The following is a 17,723-nucleotide window of genomic DNA, read 5'->3' on the forward strand; positions in this document are numbered from 1 at the left end:
CTGGCGATTCAAGAGATATCCATTTTTATTTTTTTTCGTTTAATTAACGATATCTGCCAAACCACGTGCCCTATCGCAAATTCCAAAAGGACATTTTAGTAGACTGACATGCTGAACAGATTTGTGAAGTTTCCCCTCGATTGGATCAAAAATGAGGGAGGGGCTCGGTTTTAAAGGTTCATGCTTAAAAACGTCATAACTCTGAAACCATCAGTAATTTATTATATTTTCCGGTTCACGATCAATGATCGATGTGTATATATATATATATATATTGCTCGGCTTGGCTATGCCCCTCCCGAAAGCGCGCGCTGTGTCGCGCTGTTGACATTCGCGAGACGAGGCCGACGACGCGCGGGGACGGAGGACGCGCTTGAGGAGAACTCGAGAATAAACAAGAGATATCCTTTTTTTGTTTTTTTCGTTTAATTAACGATATCTGCCAAACCACGTGCCCTATCGCAAATTCCAAAAGGACATTTTAGTGCTGAACAGATCTGTGAAGTTTCCCCTCGATTGGATCAAAAATGAGGGAGGAGCTCGGTTTTAAAGGTTCATGCTTAAAAACGTCATAACTCTGAAACCATGTGACGCATGACGTCATGCTCGTTGACTTTTTTGTTCGTCATGGGTATGCGATTTTGCCTGCAAAGTTTGGCCTCAATCTGTTCAGCCGTTGCAGAGAAAAAGGGGTTTTCGTGTTTTCACGAAAAACAATATGGCGGCCGAACCACGTGACCTGTGACGTCATAATTACCATTAAAATATTCTACAGACCGATTCCATCATATGGTGAAAATTTTATCTCAATCGGTCCAATTATTGCAGAGAAATTGGTTTATAAAGGAAATTAAAACTTAAAATGGCACTGAGTTAAGGATCATCAGAATTATCAGAATTCCCAAAGCCAAAGTGCCATAACTTTGTTAAAAATGATCGAAACGTCGTGAAGTTCGAACTTGACCTGTACCTTATCATGAGGAAACCATGTACCAAGTTTGAAATCATTAGCATTAAGCGTTTAGAAAAAAGGTCCGGAAAACTGTTCTTTGCGTGACGGACTGACGGACGGAGGGACGGCGTGCAAACCTATAGTCCCCTCCGGTGTACACCGGTAGGGGACTAATAACATGCAAAAGGGGTTTGAGATACCCCGCCGCACTAATGGAGGGTTAAAGGCAGTCAGCATGGATTTATGAAAGGGAGGATGTTTATCAAAATTATTACTGTTCCATGAACCAGTTTCTGATTGGGTGGATGAGAGAAGTGCAGTGGGGAATATCATATATTTCGACTTTCAGAAAGCATTTGATAAGGCACCACACACAGAAGTCTGTTCGCAAAGGCGGCCGTAACCCTCTTATGGTTAAACTGCCAAAATCAAGACTCTCTGCTCACCTTAACTCCTTCATTCCTCTTTTCTCCCGCCTCTGGAACAAACTCCCTCACTCTCTTCAATCACACTCCACCCTCCAGGTCTTTAAAACAGCTGTTCACCACCATCTCTTATCTTCCCCCATCCAAAACCTTGATCTTTTCTACCCCCGCTAATTTCACCCCAATTCCACTTTTTTGAAATACCAACTTCTGTCCTGGAAGTCCTTGGTGTCCTTGTGTTTGATACTTCTGCCACCCCCCTGCCCCCAAGCCCTCTCCCTCCCACACATCTCCCTGCTCTTAAATGTTGTGTGCTCTCAAGTGTTTGTGTGCTTCCCCTTCTCTTGTCTTACCGCTCCCTCTTTTTATATATTTTGTTTGTCTGGTTGATTTGTTTGTGAAATAAATGTCAGCTCTTTCACGAGCCTCGATTCAGCATAGAAAAGAAGAAGAAAAAAAAAAAAAGGCTAGGGCTTGTGGAATGGCTTGTGCGGAAGCTAACTGGATCGAAAAGTTGTTCAGTGAAAGGAAACAAACAGTGCCTGTGAATGGCAAATGTCTAGCTGGGAGGTTTAAGTAATGGCACACATTGGGGCTCAGCACTAGTACCGTTATTTATCATTTGTATCATTAACATCAATGATTTGGACAGTGGGGTTAAATGTAGGCTTTCCAAGTTTACTGCTGACAAAAACAACGATGACAAGGTGGACAGCAGAGAGGGTGGGATTAGACTTAGAATTTTTGATACCTTCATAGATAAGGCAAAAGATAGACAGACGCAGTTTAAAATTAGAAAATGGTAGGTGTTGGGGATGGGTAATAGTAACAAATGTAGGGACTACATAACACAAGGGGCAGTCAGAGAGTGTAACACAAGATAATGATCTGGGTGTGGTTGTAAATACGTAGTAGTAGCATTCGAAGCTACGCCTTAAATTGATGGAGCACACTCAATCATCGAAGGGGGCCAATCAGCACTCCCCACACATACTAAGCTCCTCCCTTTTAGTCCAAGTGCCGGTGAAGAGCACATTTCGAATTTCGAATGCTGAACCTCTGACTGCAAGAGCACACCGCGTGTTCCCCAGACGGTCTGTCCGTAAAGTGAAAATCCAATCCCGAAAAGCCCCCCCTCCCCCTCCCCCTCCCCCTCCCACATCTTCCAAATTTCCAGTTTTTCCTTCCTGAGAGTTTCCTTCTGTCTTCATTTGTCCACCTCAAGCATCCTGTCCTGCATTCCTACCCACAACCATTGTTTGTCCAAGTCTCCCTCTCTTTGTCCTTCAACTCTGCTGTTGGTGTTTCAATCCCCCTCCCCCTCCCCCCCCCCCCCCCACTCACCCCCCACCACCTCTCCACTGTTCCTTTGGTTCTGTTGCGCCCTGATCCGTTTTTCGGTGTTCTAGCTCTTCCATGAGCTTGGCCTTGATATACCAAAAAATGCAAGACTAACAGCAGCGTAGCCAGGCTTGTTTGATACTTTAGTTGAAGAGGAGAGTGTGACCTGAGTGGGGATACTAGTTAGCAAATAATGCAACTATTACTATTTGAAGTATTGTAAGTTTCTAAGCTGTCTGTCACCATGGAAGTGAAGAGATTGCATTGAGACATTGGTTTATTATATACGTTGGTCAGTTAGTCAACACTATAAAAGTGACGACTTTACACCCTTCACATCAAAGTGACGCCTTCTAATTGAGTCATGAACCATAAACTGCTTCAATCCAGTAACTTTGCAGTCACGAGTCACGACAAAGGGATTGTAGTGTTAGGATTATTACTCCCGCTAGGGAGTAATGCATTCGATCGTGTCCGTCCGTGTGTGTGTGTGTCCGTGTCCGTGTGTGTGTGTGTGTGTGTGTGTGCAAGATATCTGGAAAAGTTCGGAACGGATTTGGATGAAAGTTGGTGGGATGATTGCCCTTGGGATAAGGAAGAATTGATTAGTTTTTGGTGAAGCTCAGGATATTATTCCGGATCCAGGAATTTTTTACCATTGGAATATAGGGCTCATTTTTTTTTAAACATTATCTTCTATATATTCTATATTTAACATTGTGATATGAAAATAGTTTTCATATTTGTTGTAAATGTAGTTTAAACTCGTGGTCATGCGTTAGAGCGGTGTATTTCTTAGCAGCGTCGTCTTCAATGTTCATTTTATTTTTTTCTAATAAAGACATTCTGTCATTTTAAAACCACCAAAGTTTGTATTCGGTTTCCCCGTTTCATAAAATGTATCGTTTGATATGTATAATGCTTTAAAACTTTTTTTCTTTTTCTTTTTAACCTCAGAAGAGATATCAACATTCACCTCAGCGAATGTCAATCGCGGTGTCAGTATTTGATGAACTTATAGACTTAGGTGAGTTATAAGTGTGACCAGCATGTGCACGGGATTCTTCCCAGAAGAATGAGTGGTCGCATTAGTATAGCTTGTACGACTTAAAATGAGCGAGTTTTGTTTTCACGTTTGGGCCAGTTTTACATGTTGTATCCCTAAGGAATGAAACGAACGTTTTTCTTGGCTTACAATTTTATTTGAAGTCACACATGCCTCAAAATACACTCACTTATATAGAATTGAACGCTGAATCCAAAAATGTAAGTGAAACTGCCTTCTTTTTTTTTTAAACATTATTTTCTATATAATATAATATAATATAATATATATATATATATATATATATATATATATATATATATATATATATATATATATATATATATATATATATATATATATCCATCTGTGCAGTGTCTGTCTTGTGTTGACACTGAACTACTCCCTCAAACTTTTGTAAAATCATACTATTCCAACTTGACCCACGGCGGAAGTATGCGCTCTACTGAGTGGCGTTCTAGTATTTACTATATTATTATCAATGTTATTATTATTATTACAAAAAGGATACTACTGTATTAAGAAACCTGGGTTAATTTGTCCAAAGCTGCCTGAAGTTGAGGCATGAAGGCATGAAGCCCAAGGCCTATATGTACTGCATCGTTAGAAGACCCATAACCCCCTTTGCTTTCGATATTTTATGGTCATTTTAAAAATCGGTTTGGTTGTGTTTCACACTGAATGAAAAACGTAAAGGTAGAGAATGGCGATTGTGATATATGACAGGTTCAACTATATGTTTGGCCTGAACGGCATACAAGTCAAAATGGTGGTGTGTTGAAACAGACGTCGTTCGCTGTAATGACATCACAGACGTAATATGTCATGCAGTAGCGACTATCACCCTGTCATGTGACCAGACCCTCAGCTCTGATTGGTGTATGCTTGTGAGGGACATACATATATACAGACAAACACTGTTTAAGATGGCTTTGCCTTGCGGGCTGCGCCGTAAAAAGCATGCCAAAAATATTCTGTTGACTGTAAAAGCCTGCCACGTGGGACTATATTCCCAAGCAGACTATAAACTGTGGGATTGGTGCTTCCCAGGCAGTGTGCTGAGATCCAGCGTGAGAGCGTTTCCTCAAACGTCAACTCCAATTCAGCATGACAACGTTTCCTTCAACGTCATTTCCTCCAACGTCTTGTGACCAACTGTGGAGAGCAGGATCAACTGTCATGGATTGAAGATGAAGCCCAGACTTGACTGTTCGAGAGCAAAGTAGCAGACACCTGAAGGAGGAGCCTGGATTGGAGAAGAGAGAGTAGTCTCCACTCCTTGAGGAGGAAAGTTAAGCGGCAAAAGTGTTTTGTGCTTTGACGGATGTGATGTGCTCCTCCCCAAACCCCGGCCACGGTGTACCTCTGAGCCTCGAAAGGAGTCACGGCAGAAAGATGTGCTATTATGTGTGTGTCCCAATGACCAATAGTAGAACCACACCAAGCAATTGATACAAAACCAATTATTGTATTCAAACTCACACAATAATAACACTTAACGCAAGTACAAGGAAACTCTCACTTGCACATCATAAACCATACAATTCCTATGATGGTACCACCAATATTTCCTTAATCAATAACTCACAGTACTCCAACGTGAGCGAACTGTAACATTCCCCAAAATCACGGTGTCACGACACAAGGCCAAAGTCGATCCCCGCTCTGGCGATCACACGAAAAGGTCGTACTGAGACCTGAAACCAGGTCAGTCGACAGTCAAAACTGCAGAAGAGCCGCTTGGTGAGAGGTCGGGCCGAAGTCGGTCCGGTAATGGTTCACCCAAAAGGTGAATGGAAACTCACACCTTCCGTTCACCCGACAATGAAGCTGACATGAACAATCAGTGGTTCCCACGCTGAGGTCGCTCCGGGAAAACCCACGACACACACGTGGAACTGGGCGAAGGGCTGGTGCGAGGTGAAATGGCGGACCGGCCGATAATGGAGGCGTCAGCTTGCTCTCCAATGATGATTCACTCTCGGAACCAAAACCCATCACGCAGGATTATTTGCAACAGAAATAACGACTCTGTCACGGGAATCCCTTTCCCGGGGAAACCAACATTCGCTCGCGACCAATGTCCACACGGTCCGCTCGCCACCACGAAGCAGATAAGCCTTTCTTCTCCGATCTCTCTCGATCCTATCGCCCGCCTCTTCTTCCGGTTTCTTCTTCACCAATTTCGTTTTTCTTCTGAAACACTATTTTTACCTTTGAAGACAGTTATCTCCATTTCACACAGGAACCGTAACAATAATAGTACCTGAAACTAAAAATGCTTCAAATAGATGAAAACCACAAAGACGGAAGTGACGAATCCATAACACGGATGAAGATGCTCAACGGTGAGATTTTCATGAGAGGAGGTGGAGGAGTTATGTAAGAGAGGAACATGGATTCGAAAAGATGAATCCTCAGTGACATTGCGAAGGGGAACTTAAATAAAGAACAAGATCCCTGAAAGCAAAAACTTGGCAGTCGTTTCTCGTTTATATTTACACCTGCTAAAAATTGGATGAAGGAATCTTCGTTTTTAACTTACTAGTACACCCACTCCCTACAGAAGGGGCAGGAAGGGTCAGGAAGGGTCATGTTATCATCTTCTTTCGGGTTTATAGATTACAGTAGATCTAGGCTCTGGTCCGTTAGTCTGTGGTGGCCGTGATAAGCATACAATGCCTCAAGGACGTCGGGTTTCCTCCAGATTTCTTTCAGTTGTGTTAAATAGCAATGGTGACTGTTTTAAAAAAGGTAATCACATGCGTTTGTGGTTTATAAAAAATTTTTTAATTCTGGTAGGCTTGCCCCATAATATGCCACAATAAGCTATTTGTCGAAGGAGGAAAAAACCCTTGGGGAGAGGTGCAAGTTAAGTTGCTACAACCTCCATCATGTGACCCTTACGCCTCCTGTGAAGTGCAGTTGAGATTGGATAAGTAACGACAATGCATCACGGTCAGATGGACAGACACCATGTTGTGAATTTTAGTATGATGATAAATCTTTGCCAGGGAAATAAATTTTTCAAAGGTTGTAATATAGGGGATGCAGTAATAACAGTCACATTCTGAGGAATATTTTTCATACTCGGCCATTTAAAGATACAAACCGGTGCAAGCTGAGAAGCAAGGAATTGACAGCACATGTCAGACTATGCAGATGTTCAAAAGGCACTTGGATAGAGTCGTATGTGGCAGCAGACAGGTGAGAGCTGAGAAAAGGAATAAATAAATAAATAAATAAAAACCAGTGGGTGCAGCAGTGAGTCATGCGAGAGAAAAAAAGGATACATGTGCAGAAAAATATCATGAAAATTGATCTGCAAATTAAACTTTGTAATCCTCACGTCAAGTTAAGGAGTGCTGCCCAGATCTCCTCGAACACCACCCAAGGATCAGAACCACCAGCAACATGTGTATTGGTAAGGTCACCTTGTGGCTGTGACAAGGCAATCAAGTGCGTTGGTTGGTTGCTTGATAAATGTGATACAGTGCTGCTGTTATTTTGAGCCTTGAAAACAAAACAAAAAAAATAGGGTGAAAAAGTCATCACAAAAAGTAACTAGAGCAGTCGATAACCCGTCATCGCAAATCTCCAAGCTTCCCACCAAAAGTAAAGTTAAAATATGGCAAAAAGTTCAATGAGGAATGGCTCGATATAAAATAGAGTAAATTTTTTATCCATTTTTACCCATGACTCAAAGTTCATACGTTCATACCCGGGGGGTATGAACCAGGGATAAAATCCCCAAAAATCGTTACATACTTAATATGTTCTCCAATGTTGATCGCATATACAATGTTTCAATAAAAATGTTATAAAATGTACCCGTAATTGCATTTTTTGGTATTTAACCTTTTTACCTCACCCAGGAGGCAGGCCCAAATATTTTCTGCTCTCACACCTTCTTGCCATGTGGTGATCATAACTAACAAGTTTGGTGAATTTCTGCACAACCATTTAGGAGATAGCGTGACGGACAGACCGACAAACGAGGACAAATATAAAAAGATGATGAATAGAAAAATGAAGAATAGAAAAATAGAAAAAGATTATAACACAAGTCAGTTGAAGCAGTCAGTTGATGAATTTGGAACATGTTTTTTTTACAATAGAAACAATACTGAGAGATTCAGCTTTGTATTTTGCAATGTCAATTATTAAAGATATGCAAGACAAGTTAAAAGAGCCAGTGAGGTGAATATCTTTTATTTTTATTTATTTTTATTTTGTATACATAATCGAGGCTCCTGAAAGAGCTAACATTTATCACACAAACAAATCAAACAGACAAACAAACAAAGTATATAAAAAGGGGAGCGGTAGACAAGATGGGGAGAGAAGGGGAAGCACATAAACACAACATTTGAGAGCAGCGACATCGGGAATGTGTGGGAGGGAGAGGGCTTGGGGGGAGGTGGCGTGGGAAGGGAAGGGGGTGGGAGCAGTATAAACACAAGGACACCAAGGACTTCCAGGAAAGAAGTTGGTATTTCAAAAAAGTGGATTTGGGTTGAAATTAGTGGGGGTAGAAAAGATCAAGGTTTTGGATGAGGGAAGATAAGAGATGGTGGTGAACAGCTGTTTTAAAGACCTGGAGGGAGGAGTGGGATTGAAGAGGTGAGGGAGTTTGTTCCAGAGGCGGGAGAAAAGAGGAATGAAGGAGTGAAGGTGAGCAGAGAGTCTTGATTTTGGCAGTTTAACCATAAGAGGGTTGCAGGCAGATCTTGTGCGACCTGTAGGAATATTTGGGGGACAGAGCCCAGAGAGAGCTGGAGGAGCAAGGCCGGAGAGGAGTCGGTAGAAGACAGAAAGACCGCCAACCTGCCTGCGGTGAGTAAGTGAAAGGCCCTCGGAGTAGCTTCATCACGGGAGATTCCAATGATTCTGAACGCTTTGGTTTCAACAGCGTGAAGACGAGCTAGGTTTGAGGCAGGAGCATCAGCCCAGAGGGTACAGCAGTATTCCATTGAGCTGCGGATGAAAGCCTTGTATGTGGTGAGGAGCTCAGGTGTGCCAAGGAAGGACTTCGCATGACGGAGGATGCCCAGTCTGCGACTGGCTTTGGATGCCAGATTTGAAATGTGGTTTTCCCAGGAAAGATCATGGCAGATAGTGAGACCCAAAAGCTTGAGTGACAGAACTTCTTGGATTCAGAAAGTGGATGGGAGGGTTGTCCAGTCGGTCTTTTCGGAGAGACATCGTAAGAGTGTGAGATTTGTCAGGATTGAAAGACATGTTCCACTTGTTTGCCCAGTCAGTGATTTTGTCCAGGACTGCAGAGAATGAGGAGGCTGCAGACTGCCGGTCTGAGGGATGAGGAATGAAGCGGCAGAGAGTGGAGTCATCAGCAAAGAGATAGAGAGGATTTTCAAGAGAGTCGGAGAGATCATTGATGAAGACCAGAAAAAGCACAGGGCCCAGAACACTGCCGAAGGGAACTCCAGCCTGAACAGAAAGAGGAGATGAGAGAAACCCATTCAGGGCCACACGTTGACTATGACTAGAGAGAAGTCCGCCAGCCATGCGTGGAGATTTCCATGGATACCAAAGGAGGAGAGTTTGGTGAGCAGAGCTGGGTGCCAGACCATATCAAAGGCACGTGATATGTCGAGGGAGACAGCTCTAATTTCCTGTTTGGCATTGAGGACCTCCATCCATTGTTGAGACAGCAGAAGCAGCATGTCCAGAGGAGAGTGACCTGGTCTGAAACCAAATTGATGATCAGAGATCAAGCCATTGGAGAAGAGGAAAGATTTCATATCCAAAGCAATGATGGATTTCATGACTTTGCTGATAATTGGGAGAAGGCTGATTGGTCTGTAGTTGCTAGGATCTGTTTTTGCACCTTTTTTGTGTAAAGCGGTGATGTTGGCCGATTTGCAAGCAGATGGCAGATGACCTTGAGCAAAAGAGAGGGTGAAGAGAACAGAGAGAGGGAGTGAAAGAGCGGAAGAACAGGATTTTAGGACCCGTGGGCTGATGCCGTCAGGTCCAGTTGCAGAATCAGAGTCGAGGGTTGACTGAAACTTTTCCACCTTGTCAGGAGAAAAGGACACAGAGTCCAGGAGCAGCTGGGTACGACTGGGTACGGGGAGTACAGAGAGGGATGGGTTTGGGACACAAGATTTAGAGGCAAACACAGAGTTGAGGCATTCAGCTTTTTCATGTGCGGAGTCAGCTGTGTAGCCGTTTGAGGTAAGGGAGGGGATGGAGGGGGAACAAACACTAGAAACAGATTTGACCAGACGCCACCAGGATTTGGAGGAGGGAGACCGATAAGAGTTCGGTCTTGAGAACGGAGAGATATCGTTTCCTGGCTCTCCTGAAGGTGGACACACACTTGTTTCGGGCTTTGTGAAAGGAAATGAGATTTCCTTCCGTTGGATTTGCTTTCCCGGAGACGAAGGCAAGTTGTTTCTGGGCAACAGCCTCACCACAAGATTCCGTGTACCATGAACCGGAGGAATGGTATGACAACTGAAGACGAGATGGGATAAATCTGTGCATGAGAGAGAGCAATTTACTTTGGAAGAATTCCCAGGATGAGTTGATGTCAAAGGTTGTCGAGATGCGAGACCAGTCCAGATGATTGATGGCTGCTTGAAGACCGTGCCAGTTGGCCTGAGTGAAATGCCAGACTCGTCGACGCTGAGGAGGCTCCCTGAGAATGGTCAGAGAGATGTCCACTTTAACAAGCACATGATCAGATGAGCCGATTGGAGCAGAAGAAGAGCAGCAGACATTTTCAGGGAAGTTAGTCATAACCAAGTCCAGAAGAGAGGATGCTCCGTTGACTGAGATCCAGGTCAGGAAATTGACAGATTGTGTCAGTCCCAGTGAGTCGCAGAAGTCCTTTGCTGAGGAGCCATGGCTGGTGAGAGAGGTACCCACACCCAGCCAACTGGCATGGTGACAATTGAAATCACCACATATGAGGAAGAGAGAGAGAGTTGGGATGAGTAGATAGAAGTTGGTCCATATTATCAGAAAGCGAGATGTAGATGGAGTCATCACTGTTTGGTGGACGGTAAAACACACATATGAACAAGAGGTGGGAGCGAAGGGGAAGCCGTAGCCAGAGGTATTCCTGGGGGTGAGGTGGAGAGAGGGCAGTGCAGGGCGAGTGAGAAAGAGAGTTTTTGATAAAGATAGCAACCCCACCTCCAGGACGAGGCTCAGGTCTATCATACCAGAGGAGGGAGTAACCCTGGAGAGATACTAAGGAATCAGAGACATCATGAAGGAGGAAAGTTTCTGTTAAGCAGATCACGTCTGGTTTGTCAGAAGCAACCTGTTTGGAGAGATCAGTTAAGTTTGATCGAAGGCCCCGGATGTTTGAGGTCCATACCGTTAATGAAGAGGAAGGGGGAGCAATGGAGCATCGGATACAGAACAGGGGGGAGGAGGGGTAGGGTAAGATGTGGAAGAGGAGGAAGAGGTAGGGAGAGCTGTTGAAGGTGTGTCAGAGATTTCAGAATCGCTCGGAGAAAGGGAAGGATGGGGCGGACAAAAGGTTTGATGGTGATTGGGTGAGGCACAATGAGGTGTTATTTGAGGAGGGGGAAGAGCGAGGCAGAAGGTTGGGGGAGATGGAGGTGAGAGTTGGAAGGGGGAAGAAGCGGGGAGGACGCTTTGGGGAGGAGGGGTGAGGGGGGAAATGGAGAAGAAATGAGGGTGGGGAGATTTGAAGGGGAGGGCGGGGGGGGAGTTTATGAGGGGAGGGGTTAGGTGGGAGTTTAGGAGGGAAGGGACAAGGGGAGGGATTTGAAAGGGATGGGAGATGGGGGAGATTTGGAGGGGAGGGGTGAGGGGGGAGTCTAGGAGGGGAGGGGCGAGGGGGAGTCTAGGAGGGGAGGGGTGTGGGGGGAGTTTAGGAGGGAAGGGGCAAGGGAGGAGATTTGAAAGGGATGGGTGATGGGGAGGATTTGGAGGGAAGGGGCAAGGGGGAAGATTTGAAAGGGATGGGTGATGGGGAAGATTTGGAGGGGAGGGGTGATGGGGAAGTTTTGGAGGGGAGGGGTGAGATTGGATTTTGGAAAGTGTATGATTAATGGGAAACGAACATTTATTGCAAAATGAGTTTCTTCTGACCGAGTTAAAAATACGTTTAAGGACGCTGGAGGGGGGGTGGAGTGCAGGAGAGTTTAGGGAATGTATGAAAGAGGCACTGTAAGAGATGGAATTTTTTTTGGGATAAATAGATTTGGTGAGCAAGTCGAAAGCAACCTTTTAAAAGAAGAAGAAGAAAAAGGTGTTATAATATACGACAGAATACAGTACTTCAGGGGAAAGTTTAAACATTTTAAAGTTTAACAGTGAAAACTATCTGGGGAAATGGGGGAGAAACACGTGGTCGAAGAACGAACGAACGAATAAGAACAACGAATAAACGAATAAGAACAACGAATAAGAACAGAGAAGGAAATGTTTTTGTTTGTTTTTTAGTTGAGATTTTAAACAAGGAAGTAGGCTATGGGATGAAAAGACTGGGAAAAACAGAGAATGAAAGTTATTGGAGCACAAACGACAGACCGATGAGAGAAAAACAAAGCCTCAAGGTAGGACACAGTAGGCCTACAAGGCCTCAAAAGACACGACACAAATTAACCGACGATTTTCTATACAGGTATGAAATATTTACACCGAGAATCTTCCTCGGGACACACTGTAGGTACACACATCATAAAATAAATACAGTTTTGACGAAAATACAAATGGGAACAATTACTTAACTTCGATAGCGTGGAGAGCATGGACAGCTGCGAAAAAACATAACCTCGCCGGCAAGACTCAAGCAAGACTTTCACCCTTTTTATTAAAAAAGCATGCAGTCCTGGGGCATTTGCCTTCTTGACAAGGCTCCCTTGAGTTTTATTGGTGAGTGGTGACCCCTATGAAGCAGCCAGAACTGCACAGCCCTGTGCAGAAGCTAAATGCTGGCTGCAACCAAAAAAATGATTCAACAACAATGTAAATCTTCTTTAAATCAGGATAATCTCTGCACACAAACTTCCAAAAATGAAGTTAAGGGAGATTTTGACTGGATTGGTGGTCTATGCGGGGGAAAAGGAGGTCTATGCAGGCCACGCTGAGCAGCTGGAATGCGTGTGAAAGGGAAGAGTTTTTCCAGTGCAGGAATAGGATATTGTTTTGTGAAATGGAGAGGAGGGCCAATAGCTTGAATGTGGTAAGAATAGTATGGCCCGTGTGTTTGAGTAGGCTACAATTACCTCTGTATTGGGGATCTCTCAGAGATGAGTCATATGTAATATAATATGCACCTCAGTGATATATGTAACAATAGAGATTGTAACAATAGATTGGAAGGCAGTGATTGTAACAATAGAGCAGAACAGGGCAACTGTGTATTGTGTAAAACCACCAGTACAGGTGAGGCTAGGTGAGGAATTTAGCACCAGAAAGGCACTGGTCCAATGGAATGGACATTAGCATGAGCCGTTTGAGTAAGGACTTTCGGCCAGGATGGAGAAGTGAGCTGAAGAGCCTTGGATGAGGCAGGAACACTCATGAGGGGCCACTTCACAGAGTGGGCAAGCCCGAATGCTGGTGCCACCCACAGTCAGCGAGCAATCAGTTGCGGGACCAACCGCGTTCTGGAAAGGAGGTCCCCGTGGGGCTTAAAAGCAGTGTCCGCACAGCATTTGGACCTTTGGCAGAAGACGCGTCTCATGTCTCCATCTCTCTTTTCTATCCGAAGAGATATACCATTGAGAGACACAGACTCCATCTCCCAACCATCACGCCATCCTCTCCTGTCCCACCCTGTGCTACACCTTCAGTACTGTTCCATGTGGTGGATTCCAGTCAAATCCCATTGTCAGGGATTTCACATTTGGCCCTGTTGTCTGAGCAACCCTTGAGTATTCTGGGAATTGAGCAAAGCTGGCAAACTACCCCTGGCCTGTGATGACATGGCCTGCTTGTTGAAGCTTTCAGGCACCGACCTTGAGCAAAAGCAGCGTGGACGAGAGGACGTGGCTCGATAGCTTCCCCTTACAAAAACAACTCCAATTGTTATTCTTTCCATCTTGTCTTTCAAGTTAGTTTTATTATTTCCTGTCGAGTATAAAGACCCTAGCCTGATGTGTTTTGTTGAGAAGCTGTCGTCACTCTTAAAATGGCAGCTTTCCCATGTACATGTTAAACCCTAATAAATTCTCCTGTAACTGTCTAAGATGTCTCAGAGTCATCCCTAGTGGGGTGGGGGGTAAATCCCTAACATCCACACCAACCAGACGTGCACGAACCTGTTGGAGTCGGGTACCTGATAGTACAGTGTGTTTCATAAAAAGCGCAACAATTTTCGTACAATTTTTTTTTTTCATTAGACATTTGATGATATGAGTGAGGAAAGCAAAAACATAAATTATGAGCGCCTACATACAGAAACCGTTGCGGCCTGTTCCAAGGAAAGGCATTTTTTTAAGCAGGCCAAAAAAGCTTACGACTCCAGAGAGGATTAACAGACTCACCAAGGAAGAAGCCTGTTTTTGTTTTAGTTATACAAGCTGGTGAATTATCTTCAAAAGGGGTGTTTAAACAAACAGTTTTCATTCATGAACTCCATTGGAGTTCGAGAAGTATGCATGAAAAGTTCGGGGCTGCTAGGTTTCATGGTTTGGGGGTTATGGAGGAGACTATACAACTAACACACACACACACACACACACACACACAGCCTATTATTATAATTATAGAAGATAGATATTACAAATATTCTTATGTACAGGTTTCATGTTGTTTCAATGGGAAATTTAAAAAGCATAAAACCAATTTTGGGTTGAGATTTTTATAAAGCACCCTGTACATTAGAAAAGAGGCGATTATGAACAGATTTGATTGAGAAGTTTAAGATAATGAAGCATATAGTCGAGAGAGGGAATAAATGTGAAATCATCTTTCCACAGAATGAACGGCGATAGGACCAGGGGCCATAAGAGGAGAGTTGGGATGACATTAGGCAGGAGTCTGTCACTCAAAAGGTAGTTTTGCATGGAATGGTCTCTCTTGTGCAGTGTTTGCAGCTGAAACAGCAGAAGAGTTTAGTAGTCTGACCTGCCTCATTGTTTTCATAGTGTTGGCCTCACATGATCTTTCAAGGGGGGAACAGATCGTAGTTCTCGGCTTGGCATGTCAGTCCGATGGGGCCAAGTCCGGACTGCACGGAGGGTGGAGGAGGACTTCCCAGCCATTCTTTGAGAATTCCTCCAACGTCAGATGCGCAGTGTTAGGTCCAGTATTGTCATACTGAAAGATAACAGCTTCCCCTTCCATTCCCCAACCCCCATCTCCCAATCGGCCGCTTTTCCTGAAGTGCACTTTTCAGTTTATCCAGCATCTGAACACAGAGAGCAGTGTTGATACTTTCTCCTTTGGGCAGGAAATCAACCAGTATGCATCCATCAGCATCTCAGAAAACAGTTCCCATAGCCTTGCCGGCAGAGTGTACTCTGGTCTTCGTGTTTGGAGATGTGGAGTGCTGCCAATCGATGCTTTGCTGCTTGGTTTCTGGGTCGAAATGGTGGAACTAGCTTTCATTACCAGTCACGATACAGACCAGGAAGTCATCGCCTTCGGCATTCGGCAGTATGCCGTTGGAGCAACCGTTTTGACACATCCATGCATGTGTTTTTGTGTTCCTCCGTAAACAAATGGGGAACCCAACGGGACCAAACTTTTTGAAATACCAAGGTCACTATGATCCCCTGTACAACATGATGTCCCATGCCAGGCTAGACAGCGATTTTTTTTCTAACCATCTCCCTTCAGTCCTCACTGGTGAGCATCAACTTTCAGCCATTGCATTCAGTCATGGCACTTTTCGGCTGACCACAGCGTGGCTGATTGGTGAAGTCCTTGTCCCCCCCCCCCACCCACCTTCAGACACTGTTAGCACCCATGCAAACAAAGCCGTACACCTGACTCAATCGCCTGTACACATCAAAAAAATGATTTGTTCTCCTTCAAAAGGAATTCAATCACTGCACACTGGCAAAACAGTGTTGTTGACATTCATTTTGGCACATTGGATTGTGGGAACACCAGTGGTGTGCATGTGCCGAGTCAGTGCTTATATTGGAGTGGATAGATGGATAGATGTCGCTAATACCTCGTGTTCTACTATATTCGACACAAAGTAAAAAAAAAGTTTTTAAAAACAAAATTTGACGCTGGTGCCCCCGCTGAAAATTGTGCTGAAGCAGACAGCTTGACACATTTAATCTGTATTATTGATGTTACATTTAGGATCCTGTGAAACATTAACCTCAAGTTGGTAAGATTGTGTTAGTCAGATAGGATGATGCAGAGGTGGGATACTTACCTTTGAGGTGTTTTGCCTGCGTTCAAATCTTGGCTTGACGAGAGCTTGTGGGATTGGTGCATTACAGGTTAAGCTGGATGAAGTACTGCATCATAAATTGTTCTATTCTTTGGATGGATGTTAAACTGTGTGTGATAAAGGGGCCAGAAAATAAAAAGAATCATCTAATTTTGGTTGTCGGTCAGAAATCAAACAAAATTATTTTGTTATTTAATTTGGTGGAGGTGGGGACGGTTAGAAATCAAACTACAATAATATTTAATTATTTAACTTGGTAGGACAGGTCAGTACCCAATTTCCACACCACTCGGAGAGGCTGAAGTTGACAGGACTTTATACAATAGAAAGGAGGCAATTATGAGAGGATTTGATTGAGATGTTTAAGATAATGAAGCATATTGACTTTAGAGGGAATAAATGTGGAAAGGTTTTTCAAGAGTGGACAGCGATAGGACAACGGGCCACAGGAGGAGAGTTTGGACGAGATTAGGCAGGGGTTCTTCACTGAGAAGGTAGATAATGCATGGAAATGGGTCTCCCTTGAGCAGTTAGCAGCTGAAACCGTAGAAGGGTTTAAACTGCAGTTGGATCGGTAACTGAAAGCATTGGGTGCAGAGGGGTACATACACATTGGCAGAAATGCATGGGCTTGATGGGCCGGATGGCCAAATAAACCTTGCTTAATCTTTAAAAATGATCCTGACAAAAAGCCTTTAACTGATGTATTTACTGCCTTCTTATTCACAGCATTTAGCTAGCTAGCGGTGTGACTCTGGTCCCCTGCTGAAGTTGGTGTTAAAGCACACAGCTTGCTGTTATTTAATCTGCATCATTGATGTTACTAGCATGACTCGGCACGCTCCACGTGCCTCACCACATGTCGTTTCAGAGGGATAGGCATCTTTGACCATGTCTGCTTTCTCTGGGGGTGAGGGATGGCGGCAATGGTGGGTGGGGAGCTTAGTGGTGGTGATGTTGGATTGGGAATCGTGGGGGGAAGTGGGGGAATGGTGGATGGGGGATGGGGTGGATGGTGATGGGGGGGGGGGCGGATGGTGGGGGAGAGTGGCCAAAATTGGGTCTTCAAGGTATTTTGGGCCTTTTGGGTGTTCAGGGTGTTTTGGGTCTTCAGGGTGTTTGGGGTCTTCAGGGTGTTTAGGGTCTCGAGGTGTTTTGGGTCTTCAGGGTGTTTTGGGACTTCAGGGTGTTTTGGGACTTCAGGGTGTTTTGGGACTTCAGGGTGTTTTGGGACTTCAGGGTGTTTTGGGACTTCAGGGTGTTTTGGGACTTCAGGGTGTTTTGGGACTTCAGGGTGTTTTGGGACTTCAGGGTGTTTTGGGTCTTCAGCGTGTCTTGGGTCTTCAGGGTGTCTTGGGTCTTCAGGGTGTTCACAGTGTTTTGGGTCTTCAGGGTCTTTTGGGTCTTCAGAGCCATTTGGCTCTTCAGCATATTTTGGATCCTCTGGGCCTTTGAGGGTATTTTGGGTCTTTGGGGTGTTTTGGGTATTCGGGGTATTTTTGGTCTTAAGGGTATTTTGGTTCCTCTGGGTATTTAAGGGTATTTGGGGTATTTTGGTTCTTCAGGGTATTT

At 44.3% G+C, this 17,723-nt stretch overlaps 1 protein-coding gene across 2 annotated transcripts in view; it reads right to left on the reverse strand.

The window, feature by feature from the left end:
* SWT1 (SWT1 RNA endoribonuclease homolog) overlaps nt 1–17,723 on the reverse strand; it is an 80,376-nt gene that overhangs the window by 3,607 nt on the left and 59,046 nt on the right. For both annotated transcript variants that reach the window (XM_078767517.1, XM_078767516.1), the window contains 2 exons: nt 7,134–7,297; nt 6,897–6,998 (listed from right to left, as the gene is read on the reverse strand). In XM_078767517.1, coding sequence (XP_078623643.1) covers nt 6,897–6,998; nt 7,134–7,297 — 266 coding nt within the window. The remainder of the gene's footprint in view (nt 1–6,896; nt 6,999–7,133; nt 7,298–17,723) is intronic.

Source organism: Myxine glutinosa, chromosome 13 (genome assembly GCF_964187855.1).
Source record: "Myxine glutinosa chromosome 13, kmMyxGlut1.1, whole genome shotgun sequence".
Classification (NCBI taxonomy): domain Eukaryota; kingdom Metazoa; phylum Chordata; class Myxini; order Myxiniformes; family Myxinidae; genus Myxine; species Myxine glutinosa.